The sequence below is a fragment of the Protomyctophum bolini genome (genome assembly GCF_963924005.1).
Source record: "Protomyctophum bolini genome assembly, chromosome: 1".
Classification (NCBI taxonomy): Eukaryota; Metazoa; Chordata; class Actinopteri; order Myctophiformes; family Myctophidae; genus Protomyctophum; species Protomyctophum bolini.
The window spans coordinates 55,917,890-55,943,363 of NC_137862.1; the positions used below are offsets into that span (position 1 = coordinate 55,917,890).

Here is a 25,474-nt window from a genome sequence, read left to right on the forward strand (position 1 = left end):
TGTGGTAGAGCCTTGCGATGCCCTGGTGAGTCCAGTCTTTACCCAGGTTTGGCAGGATGTGGCCGAGGGTGTCTGACCTGCAACACAACATTCATAATAATAATAATAATATCTCAAACTTATATAGCGCTTTTCTGAATTTTAGAATTGTGCACGCGCACGCACACACACGCACACACAGTCACACACACACACACACACACACACACACACACACACACACACACACACACACACACACACACACACACACACACACACACACACACGCACACACACCTGGTGATTGTGCCGTCGATGTCAGAGATGACTATCTTGTCGTTCCAGTTCCACAGGTAGATGGTGCCGTGGCAGCGGCAGGTGCCCTGGTACTGGGTGGTCACGCTGAACACCACCTCGTTAGGACCCTCCTTCAGCTGCAGGCTGGCCTGCACACACGCACGCACACGCACGCACACACACACACGCACACACACACACACACACACACACACACACACACACACACACACACGCACACGCGCACCGCAACAACAACAATAGATTTCATGAATAAATGAAAAAGTGAAAGCAGTGGATGTAGCCTACGACTGATGAAAGGCAAAAATAAATATTGAAAGACAAAAGGAAGGAAGGAAAGAAAGTAATAAATAAATAAATAAATAAATAAATAAATAAATAAATAAAATAAATAAAATAAATAAAATAAATAAAATAAATAAAATAAATAAAATAAATAAAATAAATAAAATAAATAAAATAAATAAATAAAGAAAGAAAGAAAGAAAGAAAGAAAGAAAGAAAGAAGGCTGAATTAGTATACCAGTTGTTCTGACGAGAGGCGGAGTGTCTTTGTATAACAGACACCGGGATTCACGGGGGCTTCCTGCTGACAGGATCCTGACACCTGATTGGACAAGCGCAGGTGGTCCTCGTCACTTGATGACGACTCGTCCTTCATCCTGTAATATCGATCCACATTATTACAAAATGCAACCATAGACAAATCAAGTTTACAAAAAAAACGCCTGCCCACCCTCTGGTATACCCTGCACAAACATATACCGTTTACCTCCATAGTAAACAAGAACTGTAATCTGCTGCACACATTACTTGCTAAAGATTTAATTGCTAAAGACATGTGCCGCGTCACTGGACAACAACAAGTATACATTACCATAGTTTTATTAACAAAGCTGTTAAATTCTGGTCTACCTTATCTTAACAGTTTGCCTCCATGAAAAGCTTTACTCGCATTTTAATCAAATATTCTACGCTGCCGAGCTCGTTTTATTACCTTTGGAGCATATACGCTGAAGTATTTGCTAGCTTTCAACCACGAAAACCCGGTGAAAAATGGTTCGACGGTTTGTTATGATGATGAGACGAGCCGCCGGCCATGACGATGTGAAACGAAACCACAGTGCAGAGCAAGTTGTAGTCCAAACAAACCCCCCCCCGTCCACTTGCATTGGGCTCAATTTCCCAGAAGCCCCTATAGCAGCCCAGATGATGACTTGATTTTACCGGTTTCGTCATCATAACGTGACGGCCTCGTCATATCAGGTCCCCGGATAAATCCGCTGTTTATTTTTAATTATTTAAAGAAACTGCGAATAAACGCATTAAACAAATGTCGGGTATAGCGTTTTCCGCGCAGTGGAACACTGGATTAAACAATTAGCGGCCCCACAAACTGTTAATATACAATACGTACTGTATGTGTGTGAGTGCGTGCGTGCGTGAGAAAAGGTTTGAAGGTTTCTATACTCACGTGCTCACACCGTTTCCCTGCTCTCCACCTGCATCTGTCAGAGAGTCCTTATAGAATGAAGAGAAGCAAAGTCAATTCTATATATATTACTATACTCAAAGATTACGCATAACCAGTGTTCTCTTTGGCAGCAAATTTGTTATTTTAGTTTTAGTCATAGTAGAATAGGTTTCATTTAGTCTTAGTTACATTTTAGTCACCCGGAATGTTTTAGTGTCTAGTTTTAGTCGACTTAGTCGGATTCAGATTCTACGGGGGCCAGTTTCGAATTGCAGCCGTCCGTAGGTGCCCTTTGAGAGCGGTTTTGAAAGAGTCAAGGGATTCACATGTCTTAATGACTGTTGGTAGGGCGTTCCACATTTTGGTGGCATATAGGAGCGAAAAGAATTTAGTCCCTTGTTTGTGCCGAATATGGGTTGCACATGGTTTGTTGCACTCCCTCTGGTGTTGTGGGTATGGACTTCGTTTACATTAAGGAAGTATTTAGACAGGTACATGGGTATCTTGGTGGTGTATCAAATCTTGTGGACCAGACCCATTGCAAGATGCTGTACTCTGTCGTCGACCCTAAGCCATCCCAGCCTGTCAAAGTGGGCAGGGGTGAGGTGGGTTCGGGGGGTGAGGCCACTGACATAGAAACATGAGGTTTTTCGGAAAGCTTTTAGGATTTAGATGACATATTTTTAAGAATCGTTCTCAGGTCTAAACGGGTTAATGATTAGTAACATTATAACTCACTGATTTTGAGTCACTGTTTCTGCCTCTCCATGAAAACCACCAGCGACCTCCTTTCTTGGGCATCTTGTCTTTCATGATGCTGTCCACCGAGGTCTGCACATAACCATCCAATCAGAGAACAGCACACAGCAGACAGCCACGCAATCAAACAAAAGACAACCCACCCAATCAAACAGACAAAACGCCCGATCAAAACACAGACAAAACATACGACGACCCAATCAAACGACAGACACAAACATACAACCGCACCCAATCAAAATGAGAGACACGATAAATGAGAGACACAATAAACAACTGCCCAATCAATCAGGTGAACACAACTCAAATAATAATGAAAAAAGAAAAACAACAGAAAATAAACTATTTTTAAAACACAGAAATTATGAAGAGACAAACTGGTTGAAATGGTTGAAAAACAAAAAAGTCCAAACTGAGCAAATTAACTGATTCAAACATAATGGCAGCTGTCAAAATGGAAATAAATATATGTAGTGAATACAATCAATGACAACAGGCTAACAAATTAACCCATTTTTGGTGTTAGCATTATGTTATGCTTTAGCTATTTAAAAATAGCAGACCTACAAGCTCATAGCGCGCCACCGAGTGGCGCGCTACGAGCTTGCAGGTCTGCTATTTTAGAAGAAATCGACATTGAATTTTTTTTAGAATCTGATCTCAGGTCAAAATGGGTTAATTAGAAGAAATCAACTAACGGAGATTGCAAGAAACGGTAAAATGAAACTGAACGGGCTGAATGAGAGTGACTGGCAATATGGACCATGGACTGAGGTGAGGGAAGACAAAGAATCACACATGAGACAGAGAGAGAAAGGGAGATGGGTTCACACACAGATGCATACAACAAGATAGCTCTGAGAGATACCGTGGAGAGAGAGAGAGAGAGAGAGAGAGAGAGAGAGAGAGAGAGAGAGAGAGAGAGAGGGAGCGAGAGAGAGAGAGAGAGAGAGAGAGAGACGGAGTCATGGGACACAGGTTGACACTTTGACAATACGCAGTGGCGTGCACAGACATTTAGAGGGGCAGGTGCTCAAGTGGAAAAAAAAGGGCACCTTAATTGTGCAGCGCGTGGAAACCGGATGGTTGCCTTAATAGTGTGAGATTTAAATAGATTTTGGGGCCTAGAATTGAGCAATGTCATACCATGGTACACAACACATATTGTACAGTGTACAATATGTACACTGTACATTTTCTTTTCAAAAGGGCACTTTGCTGAAAAGGCCATGGGGTGCTCTAGCACCCCCTAGTGTCTATCTGTGCACGCCACTGACAATACACGTACAGACAGACAGACAGACAGACAGACAGACAGACAGACAGACAGACAGACAGACAGACAGACAGACAGACAGACAGACAGACAGAAACAATGGCTGACAGTAACAGGTGTACATGGTAGCATGTCAGTTATACAACAGTATCTATACTACTCATAGTCAGAGCCGACTCTATAGCTCAGCAACATTTCTGTTGATGGATATTCTTCAGCAGAGCTGAATAAATGTCACTTGACAGAATCATTGAGCGTCGTTTAGAACTGTTGTATAAAACCTGTATCACATTTGAGGTGGTGCTGTTGGTCTGTGAACAAACGTGACCAGATTTGACTGAGAGCCTGCCATTGTGCAAATTCCAGCTTTTCACCAGAGGAGGAAAAACAATCCCCCCCCCCCCCCCCCCCCCCCCCCCCCCAAAAAAAAAAAAAGTGAATAGCACAGGCAGACTCTTCACATACTAGAGCATGTCTGAAATAAATGTGAGAGCTGAAATCGTAAATATGAAATAAATGCTTAAACATGTACTGTAGCTAGGTGTAATGTTAGAGTCCACAGAAGCGAACCTTTCAAGCCTGTTTTCTCAACTTGCTGTTTCTCTGCAAGACATTACTCCATAAGCCATATCTCCAAAACCGGTGGGTCAAACTGAACAACCAATATGTCAATTTGAAGCTATGAAAAACTCCAAATTCAAAAAGAAAAGAAATCCAATGGCAGTCTCCCATTCACGGTGGGTCACACAAATAACAGAATGCAGTTCCGTTATGCAGTCGTAATATATACCAACACACACCCTCTCATGTGATGTTGCTTAAGTGAGAGACAGAAGATAGAAGACAGACGAATTCAGACGGACAGACAACGACAACAACAACAACACGTAAACAACACGCTAAGCCATGCGTGAAGCAACATACAGCCTGTGCTTGTGTGGCGGCGCCAAACAGACTGGGGAGACAGTACGAGAACAGACCAAACGCTGCGTACACATAACTCAGACACCATGAGCACTTAGGTCACGGACACACACACACACACACACACACACACACACGCACGCACGCACGCACACACACACGCACGCACGCACGCACACGCACTCACGCATACACACGCACACACACGCACACACACACGGAATTGTGAGGTGCAGAGGGGCGGACAAACAGAATAACAACAAAGAAGGGAAGATAAATGTTATTTGAATGTTGGGACAAACTAAAATATTTCACTTTGGTATATTATCTCTTGTAGATAATTAATCCTGTGTCTAGATAATTAATCTTGAATGTCTATTAGTATGCATTATTGTCCTGTCAGAATAAACAAATAAAGCAAAGTCAATTATTATACAGGCCCGGGTGTGGCAATTGTAAACGTCAGGAACGTCTGTTATGTGAAAATAACTGTATTGCTGACTGTGTAGTCTATATCTGACTTTGCCCGTAGTGCATTGGCCCTCTCATGTACCATGCCTGACTTGCAAAGTCAACATACTGTAAATGCCACACACACACACACACACACACACACACACACACACACACACACACACACACACACACACACACACACATTACAGATCCTTTTTCAATCACTGAATGTAGTTAACAGTAACAAATATCTTTCAGCAGATGATTCCGTGAAGAGGTTTCATCCACCACTTCAAATACTCTTGTCTTGTAAAAGCACCATATTCTCTCAGAGACTGACATTTAACACAGTTCATGACCGAATGCTAGTATGGAGATGGAAATAAATTAATTGATTATGCGTCGCCTATTTAATATATGCCCAGAATAGGGAAGCTACATAGGGTCTCATGTGGTTAATAATAACCAAACACCAAAGTGAATATCACAGTATAAGGAGAATCAATGGAAGTACTGTTTAGCATTCCACTAAAGGAACAGGAACGAAAGGACAGATAAAACACACTCTGCAAACATCAAGACATTGTTTAACAAATTCTTATAATCCTCAAAGACCGTGCCCTGCTATTATTTCTCTATTCAGCCAGAGATGTTTTTCGAGAAAAAGAAAAAGTAAACATTGGAAATAGCCTTTGCGTGGAAATTACATTGAGTAATTGACCGTGTCGTCGAGTAATACAACGTCATATAGAAAAACATCACAATACATCAGAAGATCAGGAAAAGGAAAAAAAACAAAAGGTATACATGTGCATTACAAAGGTTTACAAATAAAAAGCTAAGACACATTTCAAAACGACCTAAAAACAGTTTACATAGTGTGGGGGTTTGTATGCTCACCAAGGTTTTTAAAACCACTCAAGGGTACCAATGTGGTCGATTTTAATGTCGTCTGCGGGTCATTCCATGTATTAGTTCAGAGTTCACTTTTGGTACCTTGAATTTGGGGAAATTACTTGACCGGGTGTGGTCCATAAAAGTCTACCTTTTCTACTTTTGGGGTTTTAACTGTAATACTTTATCTATTTTTTTTTAAATCGTGAAAATGTGGTGCAAATCTTTGAATATATATTCTTTCAGAGCGAGCGTTTTTAACTCAAATCTTTGCTTGGGTTCCTGGAACAACATATTTTCAGATGGGGATCGGTGGCCAATTACATATATTTTTGACATGAAAACGTTTGCGAACGGCTGACATAGAAACATGAGGGGTTTTTTTTCAGAAAACTCTCAGGATGTAGAAGACATTTGTAGAATCGTTCCCAGGTCAAAATGGGTTAATGCTTCACTATTTCTTCATTATTTCACTGTACACATATTACATCCAGCATGTATGCGTGAGTCACTGTGTGGTCTTACCTGTGGCAGAGGTTTCTGATAGACCTGCATGGCCAACATGAGAGGGGCGGCGGTGTTCCAGTTGTAATACCTGAGACGGTGACATAGAGGGCGCTCTCGTCACATCAAACCCTCAAACAATCAACGCCACATTTTCCAAGCACTGAAACCCTCTAGTCTAGTGACAGGCTTTTTGTTTTTTACAGTCTACGATAAATCTCTTTGCCGCCTCCCCCCCCTCCCCCCCCCAGAATAGGGATGCTGGGGGTCAAGTGGTTTATCACAACAGATAATTACGATATTGATTACATTTACTACACACGTCTTATTAAAAGCGAAATCAATTAATTAATAAAAATCAACTACTTGGTTCCTATCTTGACCACTAGGTTGGGGTCGTCGATGACGGACGGGTTTTCAGAAAACTGCTGGTGAGAGACAGCCTTCTCCAGGAACTGTTCTGTTGCACACACACACACACACACACACACACACGCACGCACGCACACACGCACGCACGCGCACGCACACACGCGCACACACACACACACACACACACACACACACACACACACACACACACACACACACACACACACACACACACACGCACACACGCACACACGCGCACGCACACGCACACGTACACACACACACAATAGGGATAGCCATGAGTTAAGGTATAGCATCATCATAATTGTAACCACTTTTAATATCCTTTTATATGTTGGCTATTCAAATGCACGTGTCACTCCGTGCTTTTACATCTGCTATTTTTGAAATGTTTGGAAAGATATTGAAAATGGAAAATGGAAAAATGTTGAATAATTTTGATATATATATATATATATTCTTTTTTTATATAGCCTAGGGCCTAAATCTTCTCTTCGGGGGTCCCTGGGCGTCCTTTATAGGGCTTTAAGCAACTAGTTGACTATTCAACTAGTCGACTAGTAAATCCACTAGTAAGAAAAAAAAGTTTATTTTTCCAGCTAGATTATAGTTATAGACACCAATGTAGTCACCAATGTAATGTTTTTTTTACTTTTTGTTTTACATAATAGGTAGGCCTAGTGAAACAACTAGTCGACTAGTAAAAATCAAGTGAAAGCCTTAGTCCTTGACTGTGTGTGTGTGTGTGTGTGTGTGTACCTCTTGTGATCTCCGTGTTGTCAGTGAGCCCTCCGCATAGAGAGATGGCGACGTGGGGCATATCTCCCAGCTGCTCCCCCGAGAGGCTGTCCACTCCACTGTCCATCCCACTGCTGGCCACCGACTCTGGGGACTGGTTGGCACTCCGCACGGCCAGCATCATGGCGTCCGAGCCGCCCCGAACCGAACCACCACCACCATCGCTGCATGGCAGAGAGAGAGAGAGAGAGAGAGAGAGAGAGAGAGAGAGAGAGAGAGAGAGAGAGTTATGCCGAAGCTCCACTGCAGCCGTCGAGCGGCGTGTCTGCGTCAACACAGGGAGGGAATGTTCCCTTTTAGTGCTGCCGATGTTGCTTGATTGTCTTCGGTCTCAACAACAGTAAAAAGAAAAACAGTAACAACAACAACAACAACAGTATAGCAACTCTTACACAATTATTTTCATGGAAAAAATGCAGGACATCAGTGGCAAATGCAACTACTGTATAGCGAGACATGGTATCATTTAGTGCCTTAATGGCAATAGGAATGAAGGACTTTTTATTAATGATGTTACGGTTAGCTTTTGGTACTTTGTATGCCGTCTACCAGATCGAGGGAAGTAGTTGGAACTCCCTGCAGAGTGGATGAGAGGAGGTCATTTGCTATCTTGACAGCTTTTTTTTTTCCCGAAGTACTTCCCACAACTTAATTGTTTCAGTCTCTTCCCAATGAAGAGACAGAAACACAATGCAGCGCAACACAGTAGGTGGAGCTTTGGCGTGCGTGCGTGTGTGCGAGCGTACTGTACATGTGCTACTATACTGTGTGTGTATGTGTCTGTGTGTATGTATACCTTTTAGGGAAGTACAGTGCAGCCACGTCAGGGTCCATGTCTGTGATGTCATCCAGGTAGACTCCGTCAGAACCCAGGTGTTCACTCCTCTTCTCTGTAATCAATGACACGTGACATCATCAATTATAACACACCTGGTGAATCAGGGCTGGTCAAGCAACCAAAAATATATCAAAACCGATATTTTAAACCAATAAAGCACACACGTGCACGCACACGCACTCACACACACACACACACACACACACGCACAAACCTTTCTTCTTTGATGGAGAGTCCGTCCGTCTGTTTGGACTGTCTCTGTTTCCGCGCATCTCCATGAATTCCGGCAGCATCACTGGAGACATTGACTCTCCACACGAAGCCCCCGCGTTCTCCTCCATGTCCCTCAGAGCCTCCAGCACCTCTCCACACGACGCGCCCACGTTCTCCTCCATTTCCCTCAGAGCCTCGGCCACCTCTCCACACGACGCGCCAACGTTCTCCATTTCCCTCAGAACCTCCACCACCTCTCCACACGAAGCCCCTGCGTTCTCCTCCATTTCCCTCAGAGCCTCTGCCACCTCTCCACACGACGCGCCCACGTTCTCCTCCATGTCCCTCAGAGCCTCTGCCACCTCTCCACACAACGCGCCTACGTCCTCCATTTCCCTCAGAGCCTCGGCCACCTCTCCACACGACGCGCCCACATTCTCCACCACGTCCCTCCCTGGGAGGAAGAGGAGAAACAGGACGAGTTGACAGCGTTAGTATAGCCACACGTATACTTCTTTACATGTAACCCATTAAGACCAAGAGGCCAATTCTACAAATGCCTTCTAAATGAGTAGCTGTCAAACCTTTTCGCAAATTCAAAATTGTTCGACTTCCAAGATTTTGTTGTTAAAATGCACAAAGTGACACTACGTGCCACTCGGTGCTTGTAGGGTCTGCTAGTTTTGAAAAAGCATAAAATTGCGGCACAAATCTTTGAATGGGTATTATGTTCTTTCAGAGCGAAAGCTTTTTTTTATTTCGACGTCAGGCAAAACATTGAGCAGCATGGAGTGTTGGAGTTTGGAAGCACTCGTTGGAAATCATTCAAACCGTCCTGTAAATGTCACATAATGCAGGAGGCAGCAAAATGTTGTGTTATTGAAAACAAGCACTTCCTAACTCTGACACTTCGAAAAATAATCAAATGCAGGGCATTTCTTGACAGAAAGTAGCTCATAACATTTCTATGAAACAAAAACTTTGCAGATATAGAAAGAGGATAATTCAAGCTTTTCGTACAGCTGCAATGTGGGTGAGTTTAACATTGTTTAACGCAATCAGACAGGACTTTTCTGTTTGGATGTATGGGCTGTCAAGGACATAAAGTAGTTTTTTGCCACTCAGTGGGCGTTCCCACATAACTTCCAGGTACGATGATGTCACGCGCACACGTGTCACACACTGCTGTTGTATCCAACCAGTGAGGAGGACACAGCCCCTCTCCCCCATCCCACTCCTCCCCGTTGACAGGTGCACGCCGCCAGGGAGACCCCTTTTCCACCGGTTGGTTCCCAATGGAAACCGGTTCTTTTTGGTTTTTAGTCCATGAGCCAGAACTCCAAAATTGGTGGGCAAACTATGCCCTATATAATAAATCATTGTCTTCGTGTAAGTACTCAATTGGGGAAGTTTAATGGTGATAACAATCTAATATAGGTATGGTTTTGCTACACTCAATTCATAATTAACGTTTACATTTTGGAGCTCTGGCTCATGCAGACTAAGAACCAAAAAGAACTGAACCGGTTCCCACTGGGAACCAACCGGTGGAAAAGGGGCCGGACTGGATGACGTCACAATCACTGACAACACACACCCCCCAAAAATGTAATGCTCATTACCGTGCTCTCCTCCACCATGAGGCATGACTCTGGCTCCGTCGCTGTGTGTCTGATGAGCCGGCCCGGGGCAGCTGTCCCCTGGCCTCTGGGGGGTGTAGACGGAGAGAGAAGGAGGCTCGGAGATGGTTCTGAAGTGAGTCCGCTCGGACACGGGGACGGACACCGGAGCCGGCGGTGGAAGGACGACGGGCTCCGGGTTGTGGTGTGCCGACAGGAAGGAAGGCTGGAGACGAGGAGGGAATTAATGAAGAGATTTGTGGGGGGGGCAGAAAAGAGAGAGAAGAAGAGACAGGGAACGGGGTGTGATATTAACCATTAACTTTTCTGGCCTATGGTGATTGAAGAGAAACTTAACTCTAAAAATCAGACCGGTCTGAAGTGAGTGGTGCAACAGTGCCCCCTGTTGGTACTCAAACATAGGGACATGTTGGTAGGGGAAAGCCGCCAAGGTTGTAGCATGTTTCATTTTTTTACTCAGAGATCTGTTTATCTACACATGTAATATTTTCAGGCAACGGACCTACACATCGTCTGCTACCATAAACCACTTCAAGTTTGATTAAATTGATAAAACAGGTCGGGAGTTATTAAACCGAACGTGGACGCTGTTCCAGTGTTACATTTGCTGCGCATATCGGATTAATTGTAACGGCATGCGTGATAAATATATAAATCAGTTTTTTGCCAATAACTCCCCGTAGGATGAAGGTAAACACTTCAAACTTCCTGGGCACGTAGAGTACGTTGCTGTACACATACTGACGCGATGGCGTCATGATGGCGTTGACCAATCAAGAGATAACGTTCATGTTACAACCATGACGCGTTACAACAACTACTCTAAACATAGGGACATGTTGGTACTCTAAACATAGGGACATGTTGGTACTCTAAAAATAGGGACATGTTGGTTGGTACCACTCAAAAAACACATTTTCTGTGTAGAAAGATACGTGGCTACTTACTTCATAATGCTAGCAATAATGCTAACCCTAGCTACTGTATGCTAATTGTACCAAAGGTGTGTGACTGTGTGTGTGTGTGTGTGTGTGTGTGTGTGTGCGCATGCGTGCGTGCGACTGTGTGAGTGTGTGTACTTACCTGAGCGGCCTGTGGCAGCTCTCCCCAAGCCCACAGCATAGGATTCCCTGTACTCTCATTGGCTAGTTCTGAATCACTCTTTGGAGTCATTGAGCGCGTGTCGTTGAGCCTGCTGAGTCAGAACATGATTAGTTCTCCACCTCTGCCTCGTTATCCAGCTTTTACACACCAAGCATTTTACCAAAGGTTGAAAAAGTAAGGATGTTCCTTCATGGGTCATTTTCTGCTGATAATGAAAACCTTTCACCAAACACTATCTCTTCAGTAATAGATAGTCCTATCTAGTGGAACGGGGAGTATTTTTCCGGTCCCTGTGTGCGGTGTGTGTGTGTGTGTGTGTGTGTGTTTGTGTGCGTGCGCGTGCGTGCGTGTGGTGTTACAGCTTTGAATACCACTTTGAATTTGCTACGCTAAGATGCAATAAGCACTAATCTGGACTTGTGTTGCATTGGTGACAACCACAGAACAGTTTGATTTTGCACGTCCATGCAGTACGTTACTGAAGAATAACGGATATCGTTGCCGTTGGGACAGAAACCTCTCTTAGCTCCTGCATATTTTAAGTTTTTGTGACGGTATATCATTCAGTATATAGTACACGTTGTCGTTTACGTTAGCATGTGGTCAAAGCTGCCGCCTTCATTTCTGTTGTTCACGGGACTGACATCGTCGTACGAGAGCATGGCAAATACCTAATGGAGGATAAAAGAGTCTGGGAGACGTCGGGACAAGATATGGACAGACGTCGGCACGAGGCGATGGACAGAGTGTCTTCAATCACAGTACTGGAAGAGAGGAAGGAAGGAGGGAGGATATGGGTGGGTGGGTGGGTGGGTGGAAGGATGGATGGATGGATGGATGGATGGATGGATGGATGGATGGATGGATGGATGGAAGGTTGGATGGATGGATGGATGGATGGATGGATGGATGGATGGATGGATGGATGGATGGATGGATGGATGGAAGGATGGATGGATGGACAGACGGGCGGATGGATGGACGGACGGACGGAAAGAAAGACAGGAAGAAAGAGAGTATAAATAACAGTCACAGAAGAGGACAGAAACAGAGAAAGAAACACTTACATTGTTCATGATCAAAGCAACAACACACTGACACTTCTGAGACATCGTTTAAAGAATGTGTGTCTTTGCCATGTTTTACTACATTTAGAAATACATTTATAGTTCAAATAGCTATACAAGCTCACAACGTGTCGATCGACACGTTTTTTTACATTTTAAAATGTTGTTGTTTTTTCAAATAGTAAAATATGGCTAATAGGTTTAGGGATTGTATTTGTATTTCTTTATTGATGACACGCATTATTATTGTCTTGTTATCTTTTATACCATGCTGATGAATTATTGAATACATAGAGACGATTTATAACCATGTTCCATACCGGCTGTATCTGTAGTGCTTCTATCCACCCGTGCTGTATACAGAAGCACCTCCAGAACACGTGAATACATGACTCAATCTCTTATTCAGTGTGTGTGTGCGTGTGTGTGTGTGTGTGTGTGTGTGCGTGTGTATGTGTGTGTGTGTGTGTGTGTGTGCCGTACCCCTGCAAGCGAGTCCAGTCAGTATTGTGTGTGTAAGTGCTGCTCAACACACTGGCTGCTGGCCCCTGATCGCTGTATGTGGGTCTAATAAACAGACGCATGCACGCACGCACGCACGCACAAACACACACACGCACACACACACACACACACACACACACACACACACACACACACACACACACACAGGCATCATAAATACACGTGTCACACATTTAAGTACATTTGAGTACGATATTGTACAGGCTATACACAAAACATCATCCCATACCAGTCGGACACAGCATACATACATGCATGGGGAAAGAACCAGGAGGACACCACAGTCTGAGGTTATAGGAGTCTAGAATAGCCTTGACGCCGGGGCAGTAACTTTCCACTAGGCACGTGTGAATATCGGGGGAAGGGGTACACATGTGACAGAAGATTAGGGGCGACCCGACCCCACTTAGTTATGGGCATGTCCAGCTGGCGGTTTCTTGTCACAAGGTGTTGTCCTTGGCGGATGCCATGTGTCAAGCGGGCGAAACTGACACTTTGTTGACGATGACAACAACTATACTGTATGATTATTATTATATCCCAGTCTGGGGGAAGAACCGTATTGTTTAGAGTTGCCTGAAGAAGTATGTGCACGAGATATAATTTTCGTTTTTAATGTCATGTGAAAGCAAGGAATCATATAGCTTCAAATGGACATATTGGTTGTTCAGTTTGACTCACCAGTTTTGGAGATATGGCTTTAATAGGCTTGAAAGGTTCACTTCTGTGCTCTCTAACATTACACCTAGCTACATGTTTAAAGGGACACTTCACCCTTTTTGCAAATAAATATATGTTAATGACGTTTAGAAGCTTTAGAACACTTTCCTGGGGGTCTTTATGTGTGTAATATGTGGTTTTAGATATTTTAGATTGTAGCAGTGAGCCTGTTGTCTCTGATGTCATGGACACTGGGCTCACTTCCTTCCTGGACTACATGTTGTCTCAGTAAGACAGCTCTCCCCCCTATATTCACAAGGAGGAGCAGTGCACCAAAGAATTATGGGAATTGTAGTCCAGGAAGGTAGTGAGACCAGTGTCCATGACATCAGAGACAACAGGCTCACTGCTACAATCTAAAATATCTAAAACCACATATTACACACATAAATACCCCCAGGAAAGTGATCTAAAGCTTCTAAACGACATTAACATATATTTTTTTACAAAAAGGGTGAACTGTCCCTTTAAGCATTTATTTCATATTTACATGTCGATTTCAGCTCTGACACTTATTTCAGACATGCTCTAGTATGTGCTATTAACTCATTTTGAAAGAAATAAAATAAAATAAATTTGTTTTTCTCCTCTGGTGAAAAGCTGGAATTTGCACGATGGCATGAGGCTCTCAGTCAAATCTGGTCACATATTATCTGGTACTGACAACCACAGATCATTTGCCAGTACTTTTCCAGTGTACTGAAAAAGGAAAGGAACTGAAATCTCAGCCCGGCAACACGACAGCCTCTATTCACGAAGCCATTTGCTAAAGTTAAAGCAGCCTTTCGGCCTCTTATCGTGTGTACATGAGAGGGCAGCGGTGGCCGAACGGTTTGTGGAGCGGTCTTGATATCGGAAGGTCGCTAGTTCGTATCCCCGGACCGGCACGTTAAAATTACCACCGCTGAAGTGCCCTTGAGCAAGGCATTGAACCCCTACCATGAAATGTTCTATGAGCAGGGCCTGGCTGTAAACAAGTTCATGAGCTTAGTCCAGTTACCCTGGGTAAATATAGTAATGCATTGCTTTGCTTTGGAGCTGGGGTGAGGAAGACATTTTCTGGTGTTGGACTGTCGACCAAACATAACTTCCCCTGTTCAAACTCATTTCCATAATGATGGACGGCGCCCCAGCTATGGTGGGCCACCACCACGACCACAAAGCTCAGATTTAGTTTCTCCACTATGCAATTATGTTATTCACAAAGCAAGCACTGAGCAGGAAAATACTGATTGTGAAGGAAAGTGATGCATGTTGCCATGAATGTTGTGTGTTGCACAACAGTGGCAGATTTAGAATTGGCATGAAGAAAAATATATCAAAATATCAAAACATTTCCAGGAATTTCCATGACCGTGGGAAACCCTACGGTAATACCTGCTCGGATAATTTATTCTGCCTCGAGCTTTGTTCCGATACTTCCTCATAAGAAAAGTGCCTGGGGTCAAGGAGGACTGGCGTGAGTGGCAACACATTCTTGTGCTGGCGTAGGGATGGAAGGCGCGGCACCAATGTGGGACCAGCCTGTGACATTGATATGCAGTCATCTATGACATGGGTTCCCTTATGGGTCTGTAACTCAGAGAGCGTACAAATGGAACCACATGGACCCTGACAGGTCCATTTTTGTTCCATCTGTACACTTCGTACATAAATTGGGGGTCTCAGAGATAGAGATGTCATTCAATGGGGGTCCGTACCCTATATTACATATCAAATTGGGGGTCCTTGAATCACTGCTAGATGTCTATATGACATCACTCATCTATGACATATCTACGATATTTCATATGCGCGGGTTCACTTATCTCCCGATTCGATACGATCTCGATCCCTAGGGCGCCGATTAGATTTATATTGCGATTCTTAATTATACTGTGCTTCTGCGATTCAACGATTGTTGCGATTGTTTTCTTTGTTACTTTGCATTTCCTTTATACTGGAACATTTTAAAACAATTATAGACAATATAAAGTTGAATCATATACGCTTCAATGCAGCCAGATAACGAGGGTCAGTTTTTCTGACATGATAAAAAATATGAAATAAAGAATTTATTTTGGGTGAATCGATTTTCTTTTGCCCATGCACCCGTAATATTTGTTATATATATTTTTTTTAAATAAATTTGGCACACATGCACACACACAAACACACACACACACACACACACACACACACACGCACCTGTCTCCCTCGCTGTCGTCATCAGAGCTCGACATGTCGATGGTGAACATGTCTTCGTGTTCCGACATTTCTCCTCCGCTCTCTCTTCTCTCTTCTCTCAGTCCTCCTCCTTCTGGCCTCGTCCTCCTCCTTTTCTTCCTCCTCTTCTTCGTCATTCCTCCGTCATTCTGCTGCGCTCCAAACGTCTGGACCGGAAGTGAGGAACTGGGGGCGGAGTCTGTGTGGCGGGCGAGAGAGAGAGAGAGAGAGAGAGAGAGAGAGAGAGAGAGAGAGAGAGAGAGAGAGAGACGTGACCGTCAGCACACGTGCATATACAGAAACGGTACGCAAGCACACACACATTCACGCCAACATGCCAGTGGTTCTCAAACCTTTTCATGCCAAGGATCCACACACTAATATGTACAGTAGGCCTACTTGGCTCTTGTGTAAATATTCAATTTTTTTTGCAAATAGCTGATCTACACTATAGTAGAAGCTATTTGCATTGTAGAGCTGCAATTTCCGAATAGCCGGTGTATACTGTGGGTTAAAGTTGTGAAATTAATTTTGATGTTGTGTTTTTGAAACAATATATTTATTTTTCAATTATATTAAAGTTACAGGCAATTCAATGTTTTTATTCTTCTACATTACACTTATGGGGTTTATTAAGAGAAGCTGTTAATGCCACCATTTTTTAGTTTTTCAACTCCAGTATTGAATGCTTCTGTGAAAAAAACAAAGTTACAAAATCATATAGCTCTTGTGTTAATGAAACGTCCATAATCAATCAAGTAACAGAGCAGAAAATACATTACACACTCTCAGGAAATATGGGGGCGGTTTATGCATTTTATGAAAGGCAATCCTTTTTTAGGACCTGCATTAGTAGATAATCCTGTTACGGTAATGTGGGAAGAAACACTATGGACTCCGCTAAACCCCTTATCCATGAACTTTTTTTTACTATTTTGCTAAACATTTTTGAATAGTTAAAAATGGCCAGTCTACGCATGCTCGCAACGTGTCAATGTAGATTGGCTAGTTGAACTATTCAAAAATGTTTTTCAAAATAGTAAAAAGAAAAAAGGCAAAGAAGTTTATGGATAAGGGGTTTAGCTGTGACGAAAATGGAGCCCTATGTTTGCCATTTTTTTACTATTTAAAAAAACCTTTAAAAAAAGTTCAAATAGCCGATCTACAAGCTCACAATGTCGTAGATCGGCTATAGTTTTTTTTTTTTTGGGATAAGGCTGGTGCAAGATGGACCCCTTGGAACCCCCTGGCGGAACCATAGGGGGACCATAGGAGGCCCCACTTTGAGAACTATCAGTGCAAACATGCGTGGCATAGCGTCTTTACCCTGGCGTCGGAACACCATCGACACACGCCTTCCGCCCATCTTGGATTCCATTAGCTCCGCCCCGGGGGCCAGGATGGGTGATGTCGCCAGGTACGATGGAACCACTTCCTGTGTCCACATGAGGAAGTGTTTGATATTAGATCACTGGTTCGCTAATAGTCTCGCGTTATTACCAGACTGTTGCCTTATACCGCGATTTCCAAACGCTTCATCATACAGTCTGGAGCAACGGAAGAGCTGTCATGAGTAAAACTATAAAGGCCTTTCTGTGTGGAGTTTGCATGTTCTCCCCGTGTCCCCTAGGGTAGGTACCCTCACAAAAAACATGCAGTAAATCCTTGTCTCTAAACTGCATCCTCCTGGCCAGCCGGGGCACCTGATGGAGGGGAAAGGAACTGGTTGGAATAACATGTTCCAAGTCCAACCAGGGAAACTCCCCCCTGTCGGGTGTAAAGGAGCAACTTGGACACTCGGGCATGAAGGAAGCATGAGTTCAAGTCCGTTGCTCTCCCCAGGTTGGCGGAGGGTGTGTAGAGCCCAGGATCACATTAGATAATTGACACAGGGGTGAAAAATGGGTTACAAAAATCGTGGGATAAAAAAATAAATATATAAAAAAACAAAACTATAAAGCGGAAGTGGAGCCTCCTCGCCACTTCCGTTTCGTCTTTACAGTCGTGCACATTTATCCTAATATAAATAGAAAGCATCTATGTATAGCTTGTTGCTTAGCAGAAAAGGAAATAAAAAGATAAGCTCTAAAGATGTTTTAAATTATATTTCCGTGAACGGAAATGGCAGCTTCCTTACTCAGCTCATGGGGGCTGTAGTCCCAGACTATATATACTAGCATTCGGAGATTGTGGAATAGTTTTAAACACGAGATTACTGGTTCACAAACACTGGGTTCGGGGCCCATTTGTGGGTCGCGTGCACATTTGTACGGGTCCCCTTATTTTTGGTTTCCTACATTTTGTTTTTAATTATTATTATTATTATATCAAAACATTTTCAAAAAACATTCCCAAAACAAGCAAAACTTTTCATGAATTAATAACAAAATCCAAAGATATTTTTCCAGTAATGTCAAAAATCGGAGAATTCTTATAAATTAGAATTCTATAAATTAGAATTAGTACAAATATTTGCTATTTTTACTAGTTTGGGTCCCGGGAGAATAATATCTCATTTCTGTCATGGGTCACGGGCTGAACCAATGGATTAGATGACATTTCCAGGACTCCAGGGAGTCCAGGCTACTGTCCAAGTTTACATAACAGGTCATTTCGGATAAATTAACATGCATGCATGCATGCACGCACGGACACATGCACGGACACACACACACACACACACACACACACACACACACACACACACACACACACACACGCAATGATGCTGAGGAATTGTGTGCGAATGGGAGCTAGAGAGGAAGAAACAAAAATGCCTACAAAAATACTACACCGCTTGCAGTGAACATGGCCCTAAATGGAGTGAGAGAGAGAGAGAGATGAAAGAGAGAGACAGAGAGATGGACAGAGCGTGAGAGACAGAGAGAGACAGAGACAGACAGACAGACAGACAGACAGACAGACAGACAGACAGACAGACAGACAGACAGACAGACAGACAGACAGACAGACACAGACAGACAGACAGACAGACAGACAGACAGACAGACAGACAGACAGACAGACAGACAGACAGACAGACAGACAGACAGACAGACAGACAGACAGACAGAGTGTCAGACTAATTTCATTTGTATCCTATACCAATAGGCTATAGTTGCTTATTTAAACAAGTCAACATGAGACACATGATGAAGTACTGAGAAAAACATTCTTCGCCATAGTAAATTAATAATCTAATTTTGCTAACTAATCAGTGTGCATGAGGCTTATCCAGTACATCGGTTATTACAGCCTATATAGAAACATCACGACAACATGACTACAAATCAACAAGCTCGCTCAGCAGGACAACTGGAAGCCAGTGTTCCGACGCATACCATTCTTTTGTAAACAAGAAATCATTTGACAAAGGAAGGCATTCATACATACAGACTGTGACCATAACGAGATATACCATTTAGTCATTCTCATACAGATTTTTTCACAAACACATTGTGACCACTATAGCAGCAGCAGAGTCATAGTAACTTCAGAATGGAACATTCAGTTTCTCAGTCAGAGTCGCCCGATTCAACCACCTCACACACACGCATGCATGCCTAGGCAGACACTCACTTTCACCCTGATCCCCTGGGGCAGAAACAGAGGGAGGGGGGGGAGGAGAGAGAGAGAGAGAGAGAGAGAGAGAGAGAGAGAGAGAGAGATAGAGACAGATAAAGGGGGGGCACTTGAAGCTGGGCTTGATGCCAGTCGGCTCATTGACACAGATATTGTTTATCTAGTCACGTCTAGATCTGAACGAAATTCCCAGCAAACGAGATTCGTAGAGAGAGAGAGACAAACAGACAGAGATGTTACGTAAGCACTGCACAGCCTCGTCAAAGTGGATATTATGCAGTAAGATTTCTGGGAGAACCCAAAGCCCGACTGACTGTACATAGAACTGTACAAGAGGCAGATGCTTAAGAGAGCCGATCCTCCCTCCTGGAGGTCTCTCTCGGATCACACACTTCGGTCTGAGTTTGAACTGTTGCCCTCAGGTCGTCGGCTGAGGGTGTCCGTCCACCACAAAGACTAATATAATCGGTTCAAACTATATCCTTTGTTCCCCGGCTGCTATTCAGCTGAGCTGAACACCAGATAGCACTTTATTCTGGCCTCTTTGCACACTATATTGCCCACTAATGCACTTTTGCTGACTTTGCTATACTATTGAATGTCATGAATTCTCTGTATCTGCCCTGTTCTTAGATATTATAGTCTTGTTTTGAATGTTGTTTGTATTTTTTGAGTGGTGCAACCACTCCCAAGGAACGGCAATGTCCGTGTTCACCTATGTGTCCGTGTGACGTTAATGAGCACCAGCATATGACTATTAGTACCAGTAGGGGCGCTGTTGTGCCAGAAACAGAGAGAGAGAGTGCTGCACTGTTGCCTGCTAATGAGAGAGGAGGGGGGGAGTTGCACCACTCAGTTCACATGGGTGTGATTTTTTTTTACTATTATCTGGCTGCAAACCAATTTCCCGCAAGGAACCTTAATTGCACCTCAAGAACAAAGCATGAAGAGCTGAGAAAAATAGTAAAAGGATGTGAGAGTAAGAAGACCACCACACCTCAACAACAGAAAACTCAAAACTACTGTGAGTCCAAACAATAATAAGGTCTATTGAACTCGCATCCAAAAGAGTTATTCAGAACATCAATATGAATATTGAAGATAGGATATTTGAGCCATATAACATGTATCGGATGCAGTGGTATATATAAATCGCTAAGTTGTGCTTTCACATTGAATTTCTACGGAAAAAATACAAAAGCATAGCGAAAATAACCTACATATCGTACATTCTAGGTGCCTGTCTGATCTGTCTGTATTTACATGTCTGTGTCAGTCCATCTATCTCCCCGGGTGTCACTTGTGATGGTATCTTCTGTGCCACCTTCATCCTCATCGCAAGAGTGTTTGCCCTGAGAGTGGGAGGTCAGGGTTCGTGATCCCCTGAGAGTGGGAGGTCAGGGTTCGATCCCCTGTGAGTGGGAGGTCAGGGTTCGTGATCCCTGAGAGTGGGAGGTCAGGGTTCGATCCCCGGCCGGGTCAAACCAAAGACTCTATGGGCCTCATGGCTCGGCGAGGCTTACTTCGTCCTCATCATCAGAGAATGACACTAACCTCGTGCCTCACCAGGCTTTCCACCTCGGAAGGAAGCCCGCGGTCTCTGTTCCGAAAGTGCCGTGGGAACCGGTCTGGAGCGGATGATATCGTTACGCCATGTTGTAGTCATTGTTTTGTAGTCATCACAGGCAGGAACAATCAAACAGAACTTCCTTCCCTCAAACCGGAAGAATAACAATAAAAGCTCTAGTCGTAGCCTGTAGCTTTTATTGAGAAAAATGGGTTTGAGGGGAAAAGGAAGTTCCGGAAGATTGATGACTATACAAAACAATACTACGACACAACGTATATAGCGATATCATCCGCTCCCGACCGGTTCATAAACCATGAAATGGAATGATGCCCAGGCTGGAATATAACACTACTGATTTGGTGACCTATCATGGTCTTTCCTCTATAGCACCACCATTAGGCTAAAATGTCAAATTGCACACACAATATCTAAGGGCAGAACCCCAACTATTTGAGTGACCCCATGGCTTTTCCTCTATAGCTCCACCCTTTGGCCTATTTCCATGTGGGTGTAAGGAATAGCAGATACACACTGGTGGTAGATATAGCAGGGGGTTTAAATTCTCATTCTTAAAGTGTTTTTTAGTTCATTGTTGAATTCCGTTTTATTTTTTTCAGGCTTTCATTTTGACTTTTGGTATATATCTGTCTGTATATATTTGTCATCTTTGTGCATCTTGTAACCTTGCGTATATCCGTTTCAAAGTAGGCTATACTGGGATCTGTATGTCTTCTCTGCTGTCCACAAGCTGTCCTGCCAGTCCGTTTGTATGTGCATGACCCGGACTGGACATCAGGTGGATGTCTCTAGTATACAAATAGCCTTCTGCTGCTTTTGCACCGTGCTATGTTTAGGAGAGGACCAGAAACTAGGCACTGGCTCGCTCAAAGGCAGGCATGGTGTTAAGGAGCTAGGTCGGTGCCCTTTTATTCTCATGGCTTCTTGTGATGTGTATAGCCCTACAGTCAATTGAAGGTAATGTCCAAAATGGGAATGGAAACTTATGCCCCCTCTCTCTCTCTCTGGTATGAACTTTCCCAGAGGATAAGAGAGGAGATCACAGAGGAGGTGAGAGATTTATCCAGAGCAACTTTACAAAGTGTGTGAGATCCAAATAAGGCATGAACTTCAACAAATAAGACAGTTCAAAATGTATAGTGCCTCAATAAAAAAAAACTAGGTTATACCACCAGGCAAACAATGAACCTATATGGCATCTGTCTAAAGAAAATGCTATCTAAATAACTTTCTTGATGTCAGGAAAAAAAACACGTCTAACATCTATTGGACAAATTTGACAAGAAGGCATACAGACAGAGAGAGAGAGAGAGAGAGAGAGAGAGAGAGAGAGAGAGAGAGAGAGAGAGAGAGAGAGAGAGAGAGAGAGAGAGAGAGGAGAGGAGAGGCCATGTCAATGTTTAGCTACAGTCAGTAATGGAAGCTATTACATTTGAGAGTTAGCACAGCTGAAGGTTAATTACATAAACGACATCCAGCTCATATCTCTTGATGTATTCATATTCATATATTCATTGTGGATATATGCTGTTGATATTGACAGAATGTATACATGTCTGGAGCATGGAAGCTCTGTTGAGGATTAAGGGGGTAAGCTGAAGCATGTCGTCTTAAGAGTCGTGCAAATATATCTATAAATGATATAGATCAAAATCATCCAAGTATATAGCTTGATGCTTAGCAGAAATGAAGAAAAAAAATCTAAAGACATTTTAAAATCTATTTTTGTGAAGAGAAGTTATGAACTATTGTGGAATAGTTGTCTGGCCACACAAGACTGTACTGTCAGTTCCTGAATACTATGAATGGGTGAATGAAATCCACATAGAAAAGTAAAGTGCTACTGTATATCCAGTAATTGCACCATTTACCAATATATGACTGTTCCCTTATTAACCTTTGCTCTCCACTAATGCAGAGCTACGTGCCTGTGTGTGTGTGTGTGCGTGTGCGTGTGTGTGCGTGTGTGTGTGTGTGTGTGTGTGTGTGTGTGTGTGTGCGCGTGCATCCGTCGACATGCTATGTGAAACTCAGTCAGTCATGGATCTACACTGTTCTCTTCCATGTTTATACCTACAGCGTTTCTGTCACGTGTACGTGCGTGTGCGTGTGCGTGTGCGTGCGCGTGTCACTCAGTGCTCACCAACATGTTCTCCGTCTCCTTGACAAAGAAGGCCTCTCCATTGTCTCCCAGCTTCATTTGTAAACTCACTGCCTCCCCATTGATCTCTATGTCAACCTGCGGGACAAACGCATTCACCAATTTGCTCACTGACATTCACAGACGTTGTCTAGAAGGTGTTGGCAGAGCTTCTTTCTTTCTTTTTCGGACGATACAAATTCATGATGCATTAAGTATAGGGCCTTTTCAAACGGGAAGCGAAGGAACTCTCCTCCAGGTCTGCTCAAGAGGGGCGCGACAACGCAAGCGTATACAAAAACAAACAAAAAAAGCTAAACAGAAATCCAGGTCTGGTGAGTCGCGGACGAGCACGCGCATGCAACAAATTCACGGGACTGCGCTCACGTAACATACGCTTGCGAGCGTTTCTAACTCAAATCTTTGCTTCTGGAGGGTCCCTGGAACAACATATTTTCTCGGAGGCCAATTACAGATCATTTTTGGGGTCCTTGAAATGAAATATTGAGTGATATAGGCCTATAGAAACATAGTAGGGTATTTCAGAAAACTGTCAGGATTTTGAAAGACCTTTTCATTTCAGGCCTAAATGGGTTCATCGGTATTCAATCAATCAATCAATCAATCAATCAATCAATCAATCAGATCCATGATAAATCCTTGTGGTGTAATGTTAGAGAGAGTGCCGATCGATCTCACCACTTTCTCGCGGGAGCGCAGGACTCCCATCTTCCCGAAGCGCACGTGGAAGGGCGAGCATTGCAGCGCCCCGTTGGGCTGCCGCACCACGATCACGTCGATGCAGCCCGAGAGCGTGGCCGGGTTGAGTCCGCGGTACAGCTCCTTCACCTGGACAAACACCTGACCCGCCAGCTGACCCACATAGTTCATGGTCTGGGTCTGATTGAGAGAGAGAGACACAGAGAGAGAGAGAGAGAGAGAGAGAGAGAGAGAGAGAGAATGTTGATGAAAATAGTCATGAAAATAGCAAAGTAACACAAAATCCTCTCTCTCTCTCAGTGGTGAAAAGCAACCAAGTATACATGTGTAGTCAAGTACTGTACTTTGAGGAATTTTGACTTTACTGGAGTATTTCAAATTTTCTATAATTTTTACTTCTACTCCACTACATCTCAGCGGCATTGGGCAGCGGTGGCCGAACGGTCTGCGGAGCGGTCTTGATATCGGAAGGTCGCTAGTTCGTATATATCCCCGGACCGGCACGTTAAAATTACCACCGTTGAAGTGCCCTTGAGCAATGCATTGAACCCCTACCATGAAATGTTCTATGAGCAGGGCCTGGCTGTAAACAAGTTCTTGAGCTTAGTCCTGCAGTTACCCTGGGTAAATATAGTAACTTTGCTTTGCTTTGCCACTACACAACTTTAGTTACAGATCCTGGTTGCGGGACTTAATGAAAAAAATTAAACTAGAAAAAACAAGATAATTAGCTGTCTGTGGTTCTTTTGAAAACTTTTACAAGACACTGGCAGCCTCTCATCTCTCATTTCATTTCGAATCACTGCAAACCATCTCACTGGATTAGCGCAGAGTATTCACCCTAAATTCGAGGGTGCAGATTTTAGATTTACCATTGTCACACACAACTCATGAGATGCATGCGCCATCCGAGGCTGAGTCAACATTTCTACTCTGTCTTTCTCTTGTCTCTCTCTTTCCCTTTTCCCCCAATAATCTCCCTTTCTTTTTCCTCTTTTGGCCTTTTTTGAGTGGTGCAACCGCTCCAAGGAACAGCAATGTCCGTGACTACTATGTGACTATGTGACTATGTTACTATATGTTTAGACTTTAGAGTACCAGTAGGGGCAAAAGTGGCGCTGTTGTGCCAGAAACAGAGAGAGAGAGATAGTGCTGCACTGTTGCCTAATGCCTGCTAATGAGAGAGAGAGAGAGAGAGAGAGAGAGGCAGGCAGGGGGAGAGGGGAGTTGCACCACTTCTTCTTAGGTTGGGGGAGGTGGGGGGGGGGACATTTGGGAGTAGTAGGGAAAACTGATCGGGGGGAAATCCACAAGAAAGTAGGCTACTGACTAACATGAAATTAATGTGTATAGT

General features: G+C 43.6%; 1 protein-coding gene across 4 annotated transcripts in view; it reads right to left on the reverse strand.

Annotated features, from left to right (window-relative positions):
- lpin1a (lipin 1a) overlaps positions 1 to 25,474 on the reverse strand; it is a 55,800-nt gene that overhangs the window by 6,557 nt on the left and 23,769 nt on the right. For 2 of the 4 annotated variants that reach the window (XM_080768383.1, XM_080768385.1), the window contains exons 2-19: positions 24,100 to 24,300; positions 23,404 to 23,499; positions 17,417 to 17,525; positions 16,073 to 16,289; positions 13,124 to 13,207; positions 12,245 to 12,337; positions 11,553 to 11,664; positions 10,452 to 10,674; positions 8,831 to 9,283; positions 8,575 to 8,668; positions 7,740 to 7,942; positions 6,954 to 7,047; positions 6,609 to 6,678; positions 2,513 to 2,605; positions 1,775 to 1,821; positions 824 to 962; positions 280 to 428; positions 1 to 77 (exon numbers count right to left, since the gene is read on the reverse strand). The exon at positions 1 to 77 is cut by the window's left edge and continues 10 nt beyond it. In XM_080768383.1, coding sequence (XP_080624509.1) covers positions 1 to 77; positions 280 to 428; positions 824 to 962; positions 1,775 to 1,821; positions 2,513 to 2,605; positions 6,609 to 6,678; positions 6,954 to 7,047; positions 7,740 to 7,942; positions 8,575 to 8,668; positions 8,831 to 9,283; positions 10,452 to 10,674; positions 11,553 to 11,664; positions 12,245 to 12,337; positions 13,124 to 13,207; positions 16,073 to 16,289; positions 17,417 to 17,525; positions 23,404 to 23,499; positions 24,100 to 24,300 — 2,554 coding nt within the window. Of the gene's footprint in view, positions 78 to 279; positions 429 to 823; positions 963 to 1,774; positions 1,822 to 2,512; positions 2,606 to 6,608; positions 6,679 to 6,953; positions 7,048 to 7,739; positions 7,943 to 8,574; positions 8,669 to 8,830; positions 9,284 to 10,451; positions 10,675 to 11,552; positions 11,665 to 12,244; positions 12,338 to 13,123; positions 13,208 to 16,072; positions 16,290 to 17,416; positions 17,526 to 23,403; positions 23,500 to 24,099; positions 24,301 to 25,474 lie in introns of those variants that run through there. The other 2 variants (XM_080768384.1, XM_080768386.1) reach the window with 2 other exon arrangements.